The sequence below is a fragment of the Xenopus tropicalis genome, chromosome 2 (assembly GCF_000004195.4).
Source record: "Xenopus tropicalis strain Nigerian chromosome 2, UCB_Xtro_10.0, whole genome shotgun sequence".
In the NCBI taxonomy this organism is placed as follows: domain Eukaryota; kingdom Metazoa; phylum Chordata; class Amphibia; order Anura; family Pipidae; genus Xenopus; species Xenopus tropicalis.
In genome coordinates this window covers 175,650,540-175,664,874 of record NC_030678.2, presented here as the reverse complement: position 1 = coordinate 175,664,874, position 14,335 = coordinate 175,650,540, and the positions used below count along the sequence as shown (strand labels likewise).

At 48.5% G+C, this 14,335-nt stretch overlaps 1 protein-coding gene across 4 annotated transcripts in view; it reads right to left on the bottom strand.

Moving 5' to 3' along the window:
- Positions 1 to 2,014: 2,014 nt before the first annotated feature.
- Positions 2,015 to 14,335, bottom strand: part of LOC100498654 (zinc finger protein 343) — a 21,124-nt gene continuing 8,803 nt past the window's right edge. Inside the window, exons 1-11 of one of the 4 annotated variants that reach the window (XM_002943436.5) lie at positions 8,501 to 8,846; positions 7,498 to 7,629; positions 6,898 to 7,074; positions 6,723 to 6,819; positions 5,894 to 6,001; positions 5,600 to 5,697; positions 5,421 to 5,493; positions 5,071 to 5,160; positions 4,767 to 4,864; positions 4,444 to 4,516; positions 2,015 to 3,549 (exon numbers count right to left, since the gene is read on the bottom strand). In XM_002943436.5, coding sequence (XP_002943482.2) covers positions 2,690 to 3,549; positions 4,444 to 4,516; positions 4,767 to 4,864; positions 5,071 to 5,160; positions 5,421 to 5,493; positions 5,600 to 5,697; positions 5,894 to 6,001; positions 6,723 to 6,819; positions 6,898 to 7,074; positions 7,498 to 7,578 — 1,755 coding nt within the window. In that variant the 5' untranslated portion in view covers positions 7,579 to 7,629; positions 8,501 to 8,846 and the 3' untranslated portion in view covers positions 2,015 to 2,689. Of the gene's footprint in view, positions 3,550 to 4,443; positions 4,517 to 4,766; positions 4,865 to 5,070; positions 5,161 to 5,420; positions 5,494 to 5,599; positions 5,698 to 5,893; positions 6,002 to 6,722; positions 6,820 to 6,897; positions 7,075 to 7,497; positions 7,630 to 8,052; positions 8,072 to 8,360; positions 8,469 to 8,500; positions 8,847 to 14,335 lie in introns of those variants that run through there. The other 3 variants (XM_031896280.1, XM_031896281.1, XM_031896279.1) reach the window with 3 other exon arrangements.

Genomic DNA, 14,335 nt, shown 5'->3' with positions numbered 1-14,335 from the left:
GGGTGGAGGGGGGGAATACAGCCCGTCGCTAGCCTAACGGCAGGGATAAGTGAGTAGCATATAGCATCCCCCCCTACATGTCATGGTACGGTCCCGCCGTGTTTGTTTGTCTGTTGTGGCCGGAAAATCAGAGTTCTGGGAAAAGTACTGAGTGGGACTGTAGTGCTCTCTCATGTGGGGAAGGAATAATGCATAGAAAGTTTATAGAAATGTATTGCTGTGTGTTTGAGTGTGCAGTCTGAGGAAATATGTGTAAAAATGTGTGTAAAAGTGCAGAATTATTTGAATAAAAATGGTGTATTTTTCCTTTTGTGGAGCAGGAGGGCCGCGGCTCAGGCACAGCAGGAGGGGGGGGGGGGGGGACAGTTGGTAATGCCCAGACAGCAGACAGGTGGGCTACTGGGAGTTGGCAAGGAAGAGCCACTGGGTGCCTTACATCATTAACCAATGGGTATCGCTGCCATTCAGCCAATGATGTGTTTCTGTGGGTTTAGGGTTGCCACTAGGGATGGGCAAAAGGTTTCCAATTCACCACACGTCGCTTCCTTTAACGGCGGCTTTTAATGCCAAAGGAATGACTTTTGGGGGTGGAATCATTTGCCCCAGGGGCTAAACGCAATGAAAGGGGGGCGGGGCAGTGATGTTGGATGTGGGCATGATGACATCAGAGGCGGTCACAATGATGTCAGTGGGATTATGATGCCGAAGTGGGGAGGTGGGGGTTATTGCATCATTAGATACAATTGGCTTTATTTCTGGTCCGATTGCCATCTTGGAGTCAGGAAGGAATTTTTTCCCCTCTGCGGCAAATTAGAGAGGCTTCAGATGGGGTTTTTGCCTTCCTCTGGATCAACTAGTAGTTAGGCAGGTTATATATAGGCATTATGGTTGAACTTGATGGACGTGTGTCTTTTTTCAACCTAACTTACTATGTTACATGGGTGGCAGCCCTATCTCTCTCTATATTCTGCCAATCCTTTCTTTAACGGTATTGGATCTGCTATACAGAAATCAGTTATCCAGAAAGCTTGGAAATGCAGCAATGCTAAGTTTTAAAAATGCTAATTGGTTGATTTGTTTCTGTAATTATAAGAATAAGAAATGAGTTGCACTTGATGATAACTAAGCCATGTTGAGGTGAGTATCGTAATATTTGTTTTCCATTTATTGGCCAAATTTTTGTTGGGGTTTCACAACTCTGAAAACCAAACAGTTGAGACCCGACCAGGCCTTAGTAAAGCCAAACAACCCCATGTGGGTTTAATGCAGTTTATTTGGCTGCCACCTTTCCCAGAGTTCCAGTTTAGCCAGTGGCGTAACTTAGGCCCTGAGTCAGGGTTACCACCTTTTCTTGACACAAATACCAGCCTTTGTCTATTAATAACATTGCCATAAAGCACGGTGCCCAGGTGGCAACTGTAGACCCCAGGGAACCTGCCATTTCTGCAGGCCCAGCACACCCCTACACTTGTGCGATGCTCTGCAGGACTCCACCCCACTTTGCAGCAGTGCAGGATGTGAAACTGAACCAACCAGCCAAGATCCCTAGGGCAGTCACACACACTAGGGTGTGAAAATCTGTATTGTGCCAATGAATTGTACTCATCTAAATATAGAGAGAATGTGCTATAAAAAGAAATGTTTTGGCTGATTCATTGAAAATTTCTTCAAAAACCCCACTAGCCCCGCCCATCTGTTCCAATTGCTGCTTCCTTTCCCTTTTTTTTTTTTTTTTTTTTTTTTGCAGGGGGGGGGCGGCGCAGAGTATTCACATAGCTGGCTCAGGCTCGGCAATGTCCTGGATGTAAATAGGGGCAAGATGGTGGAGTAAGGAGAGGAGTATTTATTGGGTGGAGGTGTGATTTTGTGCTGCAGGGGTAGCCCAGGAGTGGGGCAGATCCAGGGCAGAAAGGGGCAAAGCAGGGGCAGAACCATTGAAAATGACCATACCATCTAGCTAATCTATACAAATTTACTGGTGATATACTAGATGGTAAAATTGTAATTTTCAATGGTTCAGCCCCTGGTTTGCCCCTTTCTGCCCTGGATCTGCCCAATCCCCACTCCTGGCCTAACCCTAGGATCAGCTGGACAGGGCCACACTGCCCTGTAATTGGACAGAAAGCCCAATGGAAGGAGAAGCCAACTGACTGGGGAAAGAGGCCCTTTCTATCTCGGTAACTAGATGCCCTCTTTTACAGCAGACTTCCAGGCGTTACCAAAGCTCCGTCTCCCAAGAAACCAGTTTACAAGATAGTTGCATTTTGTAAACAAATCAATAAAATCTTTCAATCTTATTAACCTAAAGGAAGTTTCCTCTTAAGGCAACTTCTGCGACTTCGGCAAATCACGGCGCTGCGTATGCCATTCCACAGGCGATTTATATTCTGGCCGGTGCGATGGCATTTTGGCGACCAATCTCCCCGTGTGTCACAGCCCTTAAGCCAATTTCGGCAGCACAGCAGTGTTACGAGTAAAGAATTTGGCCTAAAACAGAGAAACTATTGAATGTGGGGCAAAAGCGTTCATAGATCAGATTTAGAATTCACTTTGGATTTCAGATCAAAATATATTTACATTTTCTTAAAAATATTTGAATAAATCATAAATAATAATAATATTATCTAAGAGTTTTATAAAATAAACCTCTCTAATGGAATCCACCGAGTAAGAGCAAGAGGCCACGGAGTCAGTGCTTGTGGCTGCGCTGGTGTTTGACAAGGTGCGCCATCTGATTGAAAGCTTTGCCGCAATCGGAGCAGACGTAAGGCTTTTCGCCTGTGTGCGTCCTGTGGTGCACGAGGAGACTGGCGTGCTGGGTGTAGCACTTCCCGCATTCAGAGCAGGAAAATGGCTTCTCCCCTGTGTGGATCCTCTGGTGCGTGACCAGGCTGGAGTTCTGGCTGAAACTCCTCCCACATTCAAAGCAGGAATAGGGTTTGTGGCCAGTGTGGCGCCTCTGGTGCGCTAATAGATTGGACTTCTGGCTGAAGCCTTTGCCGCATTCGGAGCACGTAAAGGCCCCCATGTGGAACAGCTGGTGTTTCACCAGAGTCGATTTGTGGGCAAAACATTTTCCGCACTCGGAGCAGGTGAAGGGCTTCTGCCCGGCGTGACTTCTCTCGTGCACCAGAAGGTTGGACTTCCAGTTGAAACGCTTCCCGCACTGGGAACAGGTAAAGTCGCCCATGTGGAAACTCTGATGCTTAATGAGAGTCGATTTGTGGGCAAAACCTTTTCCACATTTGGAACACACATAGGGCTTCTCCCTCGCTCTGCCTCCGCTCTCAGGGCGCTTCTGCGCATAATCTGCTTCCTGTACGTTAAACAGTAACGGGGAATACTCTGTCCCCAATGGGTGCCTGGGGGGCTCGGGGAAGCGCAATTCTTCATGGAAGGAATAATTATTGTTGGTAAGTCGCACTGGTTCACTTGTCCTTCCTGTAGCTGAATTCTCACTAAAGACATTTGCACTTTGATCATTCACGATAGGGAATTCAGAGGCAGAACAGTGCTCTCCCCGTGGGATACCCCAGCTGGCAGCTCCACCTGACAGTAAACAGAGAGACTTTCTAATAATCAGTTCATTAACACCTATTAGGGATATAATACAAAGGGCAACATCTGTACCCGTAGTAGCCAATCAGTACCTGGCATTCAAACAGCTGTCCTGTATATGCTACTGGCTGATTAGTAGCTCTGGGTTGCTAGACTTTTGGCCATATATAACTAGGGATACACAGAATCCAGGATTTGGTTCGGGATTCCGCCAAGATTCAAGCTTTTTCAGCAGGATTCAGATTGGGCCGAATCCATGTTTCTGGCCAAACCGAATACAAACGCTTAAAATCAGTGACTTTTTATCACATAAACATGGTAGTTGGAAAATTTTCACTGCACACAAAGTGCATGGTTCTCTTTGACCCTTAGGAATTGGATCCGGTTCGGCCGGATCCTAAAATAGTGGATTCTGTGCATCCCAATTCATAACATTAAATGGCCTATTCTAGAAACTGGCAATAGTTTAGGAACAGGGCTGGGGCCAGGCTGCATTTTAAACATACAAAGTCCTTGGCCACACATGTGACAAACACACCATGTGACCACACAAATATAATCATGGGTAAATGGGATAGGCTGTAACAAGTAGTTATCCATTCTGTTGTACCATTGGATACATACAAAAAAAAATAACTATAAGGTAGTTTATATATGGTTTCCCCTAAACTAGCTGTGTTTTTGTCTTCATAGGATTAGTTAGCTGAAATGAGTTCAAGTCCAAGTTTATCTGCTTTTAAATCTCTATAAGGCAATCTGCTACAGTTGCAGGCTGTCTGTCCATGTGTGCGCAAAGTAGGCATTATGCTATTATGGCACACACACAGGAGCTTACTGGGGGCGGGGTTTGTGCACAGGTGTGTGTGTGAGTAGGAGGTGTCTCACCTGTGCCGATCTGTGTAGGAATTATCTCCTTGTAGTTGCACTGCAGCGAGAAGGTCTCATCCTCTTGTTTAACCTGGACCACATATAACACATACATATATATATGTATTATGTGATGTGATTCTATTTTTTTAATACACACTTTTTGCAAATAATCCGTGCGCCGCATCTTTTTCAAGTTTATATATATTATACACACACACATACATATTCCTGGTTACATTTCACTTATTAATACCTATGATTTTATAAATGCAGTTCTCTCTGTACAACAGTAGTACAGAGTTACACAAAGCCATTTACAGGACCTGGCAGTTTGGTACCTGATATTCCCGTGTCGCCCTATTCTCTTCCCCCAGAGACTCTGGCACATAAAGGCCCCCGGGAGTTGTGAGCGGAGAGATTCTGTCGCTGGATTCCCCTAGGGAAGATATTCAGTTAGCGAATTAATACAGGGCATTGCCTATTTCTCACTGGGCAGTGCTGATTTACTTGTGGTTAGATTTTAAATTTCCATCGCGAAAAGGGGAAAAAACGTAGGCAAAAAAAAAATTTGAAAGCAGAACAATTGGATTAGTTAAGCAAATGTACAAAAGTAAAAAAGAGGAAAACATTAGAATTGCTAACCTGTGATTGGCTGCAGTTTATCCTCTGCAGGATTCAGATGCTCTCCCTCATATTTGTCCCCGAGGAGTTCAACATTTACCGAGCATTGCCCTGTTAAGGAGATGGACTGCAGTGACTCTCACTGTGATAAATCATAGCAGGGGCGCCATTAGGAATTTTCCCCAGTCAGCTGACTATGTAGCAGAAGCTATGACTCCCTGTAATACCCAGAACCCCTCACCCCAAGCTGCCACCGACCATCCTACTGCTTGAATCGTAGACTGGAGAAAGAGAATAGAGATGTCTTCTCGTACCTAGGGGTGGAGTCACATTTACACTAAGCTCAGGTGAGTGAGTAGGACGTGTCTCACCTGTGCTGATCTGTGTAGGAATTATCTCCTTGTAGTTGCACTGCAGCGGGAAGCTCTCATCCTCTTGTTTAACCTGGAAAATAACAGTCGGTGGCTCAGGAGTCATTTGCACCATATATTTGGTCTGATCTCTTGATCAGATTCACAGCCATTTATACAACTTGTCTGCAGTGTGGTACCTGATATTCCTGCGTCACCCTATTCTCTTCCCCCAGAGGCTCTTGCACATAAAGGTCCCCGGGAGTTGTGAGCGGAGAGATTTTGTCACCGGATTCCCCTAGGGAAGATATGTAGGTTGTGAATTCACAGAGAACACTGCATATGATATTTTATATCTAGACTCCGAATGGGTTGCTAAGCTAACAAATCCAATTATGTAAAAAGAAAAAAAATTAGGAATTAGCTAATGGGCTGTAATAAAATGTACAGTTCTCCTTTAAATAAAAACAATACAGGGTCATTATATTACTGACCTGCAGGGGGAGCCGGGAGCAATCTTCTCTCTGGAGGATCTGTATAATCTCTCACAATTTCTGGGATTCTCTCATTCCTGGTGATCTCAGGATTTAGAGTGTCACGGCCTGGTAGGGAAGAGGCCACTTTTATGTTAAGTTATGTTAAGGATGCTGGTCCATTGTCTGTCTCCTTGGAAGCTTCCTTGGGAGTGTTCTAGCCCTACCCACTGCTTGAGTAAAGGTGGGCGATATCGGGCTAATTCAGTCGTTTGGCCCTGGGGCCAAATGATCGAATTAGAACAACGGGTATAGGTGTCCGTCAGTTCGGGGACAGCATCAATGAGCCAATGCGGTCCCCGATCTGACTAATTTTTAAACCTGCCCGATCGATATCTGGCCGATATCAGGCCAGATGTCAGTCGGGCAGGCCTGTCGTTAGTGCCCCTACACGGGCTATAAGCTGCCAAATCGCTCTAAAGGACCGATATCGGCATCTATAATCGGCCCGTGTATGGCCGCCTTTAGACCCCTGCTCTTCCCCCTGTAAATCACCATTAGAGTGTTATAGCCCCACCCACTGCTTGAGTCAGACTCATGCCCCTCCCTCTGTAAGATTCCCCCAGTGCGCTAGCCCCACCCACTGCATGAAATACAGACTCCCTGCCTCTCCCCGTAAGCTTCCATGAGAGTGTTCTAGTCCTGCCCACTACTTGAGTTACAGACTCATGCCCCTCCCCCTTGTGAGTTTCCATCACAGTGTTTTAGTCCTGCCCACTGCTTGAGTTACAGACTCATGCCCCTCCCCCTGTGAGTTTCCACCAGAGTATTGCAAGGAAGGGCCACTTACCCAGGGGCAGTGGGTTCTGCCGACTCTCCATGCGGTGCTGCTGTTCCTGCTCCTCCACTGAGAGGCCGAAAGAGACATCCTTACAGCGATTAAGGACCTACAGAGAGAAACACACTCTCATCCTCCCACTCTCTAGACAGCCCATTATGTTATATAACTTTCCGCTCTCTCTCACCTCTCCGGTCAGCAGATGGACAATTGTGTGAGTGAGCGCTAGGATGTTCCCATCATGGATGTGGGAGTTGGGAGGAGGTTTAGGCAAGGGATTCCTTACTGGGCAGGGCCCCTCTGCTATGCAGGTACCGGCACTCTCTCTGTTCGGCTCTCTCTGCTTCTTCACCACAATATAATCCTGTGTATTGGGAACAATAAATCTCAGTGGAACAAGCAATATCCCACATGTGCCCCCCCCCGTGGGTTGGGTGGATTTGGGCCCCACAATATTCACAGGTGGTTTTGGGCTGAAGTTTCCCACCCTGCCCGTGGCCCTACTATGTCCTACTTCCACCTTGAGAGCTCTGTATTTGAAGAGTTAAGTGATTTAAAGGGTAAAGTGATTGGCTGCTCGCTACTCTGTTTAAAATAACCAATCCATTCCAACTCCATCAGGCCTGATCCCTGCCAGCCACTTTGATCCTCCTCCCTCAACCCCCAAGAGCACAACATGGCGTGCAACAAGGTGGGCAAGGGGGCCCCTGAGGTGGCAGTGAGCCCCAGAAACCCCAGCCTGAAACTGGAGGCCCATATATTGTGGCCCATGTGTGTTACCCCTCACCTCTCCAGTCAGGAAGAAAATGGTCTCCAGGGTCAGATTAAGGATCTTCTCAGCCACTCGCTTTGTATCCATGGCGATCATTGCGGCACAGAGAGATGCAGCTGCTGGAACATGGAGTCAGTCTCCTGAGCCCTGGGGGGAGAGAATGGATCAGCTCAATCAGTAAGGCCACTGCCGGACCAGGCAGAATTTATTAAAGGGGATACAAACCCAGCCATGATGCTGCCCCACGGCGCCCCCTAGTGTTGCTATAGAAGTTGCCAAAAACCATCATTATAGATGCAAGGAAATTCCCCAATGAGAATTGTACTGATAAATAAGTTGATTATAAATGCAAAAGAACTGCCCAGTGAGAATGCTGATTCCCAGCACTGTGTCAGGCCCCTTGCTGGTACCTTACATATAGAGATAATGATGGCATTTTCTCCCCTCATTATATGGCACAGGAATCAGACATGGGGATAAAGGGACAGACTTGTTCAGTGCTGGGAAACTGTGCTTATTGCTCCCAACTCCAATTGCAGGAACAGAGAACAGGGAGCCGGATTTACTCACATCAGCTGGGATTCTCATTGGAGGATTTTTCGCATGTTAAAGCAGTCGCTGGCTGTGGGGATTTGGGGGAAAGTTTTATTGTGCAATATTGCTTTAAGAATACAGCCCTGATGTTGCTGGACTACAGCTCCCAGCATGCCCCAAGCTTCATTATATGTTACATTATTGTGGGATTTGTAGCCCAGTAACAACTGAGTAACGTTGGGTTGAGCCGCGCTGGGCAGCAGGGTTTGTATCCCCTATATTTGCCTCAGCCCTGCGCTACACCCGGAGCCATACTGGGATACAGAACAGACTGGTGCTTATACCAGGGGTAGGATGAGTTAGATTGCTAGCCCCTGTGCCCCACAAGGTGCATGCTGGGACAGATCTTGCCCTCCCAGTGCAGGAATAAGAGGTACTTGTGAGTTCCCTCAGGGGCAGGATGGGAGGGAGCAGGGCCCCTTACCTGCAGGGGGAGGAGCCCAGTCCCGGAACAGCGACACCTTTATTATCCCTATGAGTGACAGCTGCAGCCTCACAGGAAGGACAGTGAGACGGGAACCGATGATGTCAAAACCATGTGACCCAGGTACTGGCACTGAGGGGCGGGCATAGCACTAACCCCGCCCTACCCGCTGGGCCCCGCCCACATTACAGTAACATGCGCAGTCCTAGGAACCAATTGACAGGGAAACAATTGCACAGCCCCGCCTTCTGTAAATACAGCTTTGCTCTTGCGTGAGGGGCTTCTAACCGGCTCACTGTGCCCTGTGTATCCTTCCGCTTCCGGTCTCCCCTCAGCCTCCCCTACATAATGTGCGCTCCCCGTGTTATCCCTCCCCCCTCCCCTACATAATGTGCCCTCCCCGTGTTATCCCTCCCCCCTCCCCTACATAATGTGCCCTCCCCGTGTTATCCCTCCCCCCTCCCCTACATAATGTGCCCTCCCCGTGTTATCCCTCCCCCCTCCCCTACATAATGTGCCCTCCCCGTGTTATCCCTCCCCCCTCCCCTACATAATGTGCCCTCCCTGTGTTATCCCTCCCCCCTCCCCTACATAATGTGCCCTCCCCGTGTTATCCCTCCCCCCTCCCCCCCATAATGTGCCCTCCCCTCTATTGCAGGGTATTATCTCCCTTTAGTAGCACTCAGTCTCTCTACTTAGTTTGCCATTTTTTTCTGCCTCCTACCTCTTCTCTTTCATTAGCTCTTTTTTTTGGTGCCACCCACCCCCTTTTGCCCCCTCTCTCCCAGTGCCACTCTCCCCCCTTTACCTGTGGTCTCGCTGTTATGGCCCCTATCCCATCTCCCCCTTGCTAGGGATATGCCAAGTCACCACTAACCCACAACAGCTTCCCCCAAGCCCCCCACCCTGTCCTGCTCCCACCATTTTCTTCCACCTCCATCAGTTACAGACACCCCCAGTCAGCAGCGTGTGGAACCGGGGACACTTACCGTGTGCATTATCAATAACCCTTCAGCCAATATAGCCCCCCCCCAAGCCCAATAAATGGTGACTGTCTGTGGCACCTTACAGCCCCCCCGGCATTCCCAGTACCCAGAGGCACAAACAGCCCCCCCCCAGCCCAATAAATAGTGACTGTCTGTGGCACCTTACAGCCCCCCTGGCATTCCCAGTACCCAGAGGCACAAACAGCCCCCCCCCAGCCCAATAAATAGTGACTGTCTGTGGCACCTTACAGCCCCCCCCTGGCATTCCCAGTACCCAGAGGCACAAACAGCCCCCCCCAGCCCAATAAATAGTGACTATCTGTGGCACCTTACAGCCCCCCTGGCATTCCCAGTACCCAGAGGCACAAACAGCCCCCCAAGCCCAATAAATAGTGACTGTCTGTGGCACCTTACAGCCCCCCTGGCATTCCCAGTACCCAGAGGCACAAACAGCCCCCCAAGCCCAATAAATAGTGACTGTCTGTGGCACCTTACAGCCCCCCTGGCATTCCCAGTACCCAGAGGCACAAACAGCCCCCCCAGCCCAATAAATAGTGACTGTCTGTAGCACCTTACAGCCCCCCTGGCATTCCCAGTACCCAGAGGCACAAACAGCCCCCCCCAGCCCAATAAATAGTGACTGTCTGTGGCGCCTTACAGCCCCCCCTGGCATTCCCAGTACCCAGAGGCACAAACAGCCCCCCCAGCCCAATAAATAGTGACTGTCTGTGGCACCTTACAGCCCCCCTGGCATTCCCAGTACCCAGAGGCACAAACAGCCCCACCCAGCCCAATAAATAGTGACTGTCTGTGGCACCTTACAGCCCCCCTGGCATTCCCAGTACCCAGAGGCACAAACAGCCCCCCCAGCCCAATAAATAGTGACTGTCTGTGGCACCTTACAGCCCCCCTGGCATTCCCAGTACCCAGAGGCACAAACAGCCCCCCCAGCCCAATAAATAGTGACTGTCTGTGGCACCTTACAGCCCCCCTGGCATTCCCAGTACCCAGAGGCACAAACAGCCCCCCAGCCCAATAAATAGTGACTGTCTGTGACACCTTACAGCCCCCCCGGCATTCCCAGTACCCAGAGGCACAAACAGCCCCCCCAGCCCAATAAATAGTGACTGTCTGTGGCACCTTACAGCCCCCCCTGGCATTCCCAGTACCCAGAGGCACAAACAGCCCCCCAGCCCAATAAATAGTGACTGTCTGTGGCACCTTACAGCCCCCCTGGCATTCCCAGTACCCAGAGGCACAAACAGCCCCCCCAGCCCAATAAATAGTGACTGTCTGTGGCACCTTACAGCCCCCCTGGCATTCCCAGTACCAAGAGGCACAAACATTCCCCCCCCCCAACCCAATAAATAGTGACTGTCTGTGGCACCTTACAGCCCCCCCGGCATTCCCAGTACCCAGAGGCACAAACCCCCCCCCCCCAGCCCAATAAATAGTGACTGTCTGTGGCACCTTACAGCCCCCCTGGCATTCCCAGTACCCAGAGGCACAAACCCCCCCCCCCCAGCCCAATAAATAGTGACTGTCTGTGGCACCTTACAGCCCCCCCGGCATTCCCAGTACCCAGAGGCACAAACAGCCCCCCCAGCCCAATAAATAGTGACTGTCTGTGGCACCTTACAGCCCCCCTGGCATTCCCAGTACCCAGAAGCACAAACAGCCCCCCAGCCCAATAAATAGTGACTGTCTGTGGCACCTTACAGCCCCCCTGGCATTCCCAGTACCCAGAAGCACAAACAGCCCCCCCAGCCCAATAAATAGTGACTGTCTGTGGCACCTTACACTCCCCCCCTGGCATTCCCAGTACCCAGAGGCACAAACAGCCCCCCCCAGCCCAATAAATAGTGACTGTCTGTGGCACCTTACAGCCCCCCTGGCATTCCCAGTACCAGAGGCACAAACAGCCCCCCCCCCAGCCCAATAAATAGTGACTGTCTGTGGCACCTTACAGCCCCCCTGGCATTCCAGTACCCAGAGGCACAAACAGCCCCCCCCCCAGCCCAATAAATAGTGACTGTCTGTGGCACCTTACAGCCCCCTGGCATTCCCAGTACCCAGAGGCACAAACAGCCCCCCCCCCAGCCCAATAAATAGTGACTGTCTGTGGCACCTTACAGCCCCCCTGGCATTCCCAGTACCCAGAGGCACAAACAGCCCCCCCCAGCCCAATAGAAGAGAAGAAAAAAAGAAAAATAATGACATAAACAATATATCACATTGTGCCCTGTGAGGTAACCAGGAAGTACTTACAGAGAATGAATGAGGGAGAGGGGAAGTGCCCTGTGAGGTAACCAGGAAGTATAGCAATTTGAAACAGACACACACATAAATTGAGTTTTTAGGTAAAATGTAATACAGACGTTATATACAAACGACAAGTTACCTGGGAATGGCTATTGCCTCAGTTACAGCCCCAGGTACAAGGGCCGGGGGCAGAGCTGAGGGGCTACTCACGCTGTTCTGTTTCAGGCTGTTGCTGGGACCCAAGTGTGAGTAGTACAGTCCCAGCGCTACTGCCCGACGCTTTGCCCCACTGGGGCATTGAAATCCCCAAGAGCAACTGCCAGAGACTGAGCCGGAGGAGGGCAAATACAATTGGGCAAAATCCACTACATGTTACCCCTCCCTGGGGTAGGTTATTCATGGAGGTGTTACCCCTCTACTTATTGTGATGAAATATAAAAAAATGCTCCTTTGTCTATCATTTTTACCCATAAATCACTGTTTTCTTTCTGTTTGTAGCTGTTCAGCCTGTGCCCCAACGTCCCTCTTTCCAAAGTGTTTCTGCCGGATAATTTAGACACTATCAGCGCCAATACCATGAGGGTTGGACATGCCCCTAAATCTACCCCTGTAAATCTACCCCTGTGCCCCAGCATCAGGCCTGCCTTTCTGTACTAGAATATACACACGGGGTCATTTATAAACACTGGGCAAATGTGCACCTAGGCAGTAACCCGTGGCAACCAATCAGAAATTTGCTTTGATCGTTTCACCTGCAGCTGCCTGGAATAATCTAATCACAGACTGGTTGCTATGGGTTACTGCCCAGGTGCAAATGTACCCAGTGTTTATAAATAAGCTCTAATGCCTTTACAGGTCACTGACCTTATCTTATCAATATTATTATTATTATTATTGTCATGTCTCCAGCATAGCTTCCATCATTTTGCTGTTTATTGTTGCTCATTAGCAGTGAACGCCCTCTGCTATGCAGGTATTCATTTCCTGTGTAACCTATGACCTATGGGACCACCATACTTCCTGACATGTGATGTTTGCAATGCTTTGTGGGAGTACAGTCTCCATTTTGTAGTCCATACTGTGGAAGAAGCACACACCCCCCATCTTCTCCCCATGGTAGCATCGCTGGTAAGCGTTATGGGCATAAACCCTGGCTCCTCAGAGACACTGCGCCATATAATCTGATCTAGAAATAATGTGTATGTTGCAGTTGTTTTTGTGTTAGTGTATTTCCCATATAATCATTGTGCTTTATCTCATTTGTATTACAGTTTTACCACTCATTTTCCACAATCACCCAGTAAAGTTCTACAGATCTCACCCTTTGTCTCTTTATTGGAGTGTGGGAAGGTTTCGCTGTATGTCCGGCTACTCACTGCCCCAGGGGAACACGTGGTGAGGGCAGAACAATTATTATTAATATTTATTTATAAAGTGCCAACATACCCCGCAGCGCTGTACAATAAGTGGGTTTCATACATTGGGCATACAGAGTAACATATACAGCAATCAGTAACCAATACAGGAGGGGAAGGGAGCCCTGCCCAAAAGAGCTTACACTCTACAAGGAGTAACATATACAGCAATCAGTAACCGATACAGGAGGGGAAGGGAGCCCTGCCCAAAAGAGCTTACACTCTACAAGGAGTAACATATAAAGCAATCAGTAACCGATACAGGAGGGGAAGGGAGCCCTGCCCAAAAGAGCTTACACTCTACAAGGAGTAACATATAAAGCAATCAGTAACCGATACAGGAGAGGAAGGGAGCCCTGCCCAAAAGAGCTTACACTCTACAAGGAGTAACATATACAGCAATCAGTAACCGATACAGGAGGGGAAGGGAGCCCTGCCCAAAAGAGCTTACAATCTACAGGGAGAAAGGGTTGAGACACAAGGTGTGGGAATCTCCTAAAGGGATAGTTCACCTTTAAGTTAACTTTTACTATGTTATAGAATGGCTAATTCCAAGCAACTTTGCAATTGGCCTTCGTTTTTTTCTTTGTTATAGTTTTTGAATTATTTCCTTTCTTCCTCTCTCTCCAGCTTTTAAATAGGGGTCACTGACTGCACTATAAGGCTACAGTTGTATTGTTATTGCTACTATTGCTTTATATCTTTATATTAAAGCCCTCCCCTATTCACAATACAGCCTCCCGTTTCAATCAATGCCTGGTTGCTAGGATAATTTGGACCCTAGCAACCAGTCAACAGCCAACTGTGCCACTGCATTACTGAGCCCCTCACTCACAGACTCTATCGGGGGAATTCACAAAAGGGGCGATACTGAGACAGAATAAAATTAGAGACAGATTTGTCGGATTTTCCGCCGTATTCACCAAACAAACAGTTTTTGTGAATTTTCACTTTTGTGAATTTGTCTGTTAAACAGAGGGGGCACTGCTGCCAAAACTAAAATTTTGCCTGGGAGGTTTTACTTTTCCTTTAAATAAAAATGTATACAATATATTCACTCAGAATGTTATTATTGCCTCATTCATTAAGCTAAAACTCCCATAACAATGCAAATGTGAGGCAAAAAGGCTTTATATACAAGATATCAATTCAACTTTGTGTTTAATCAGTGA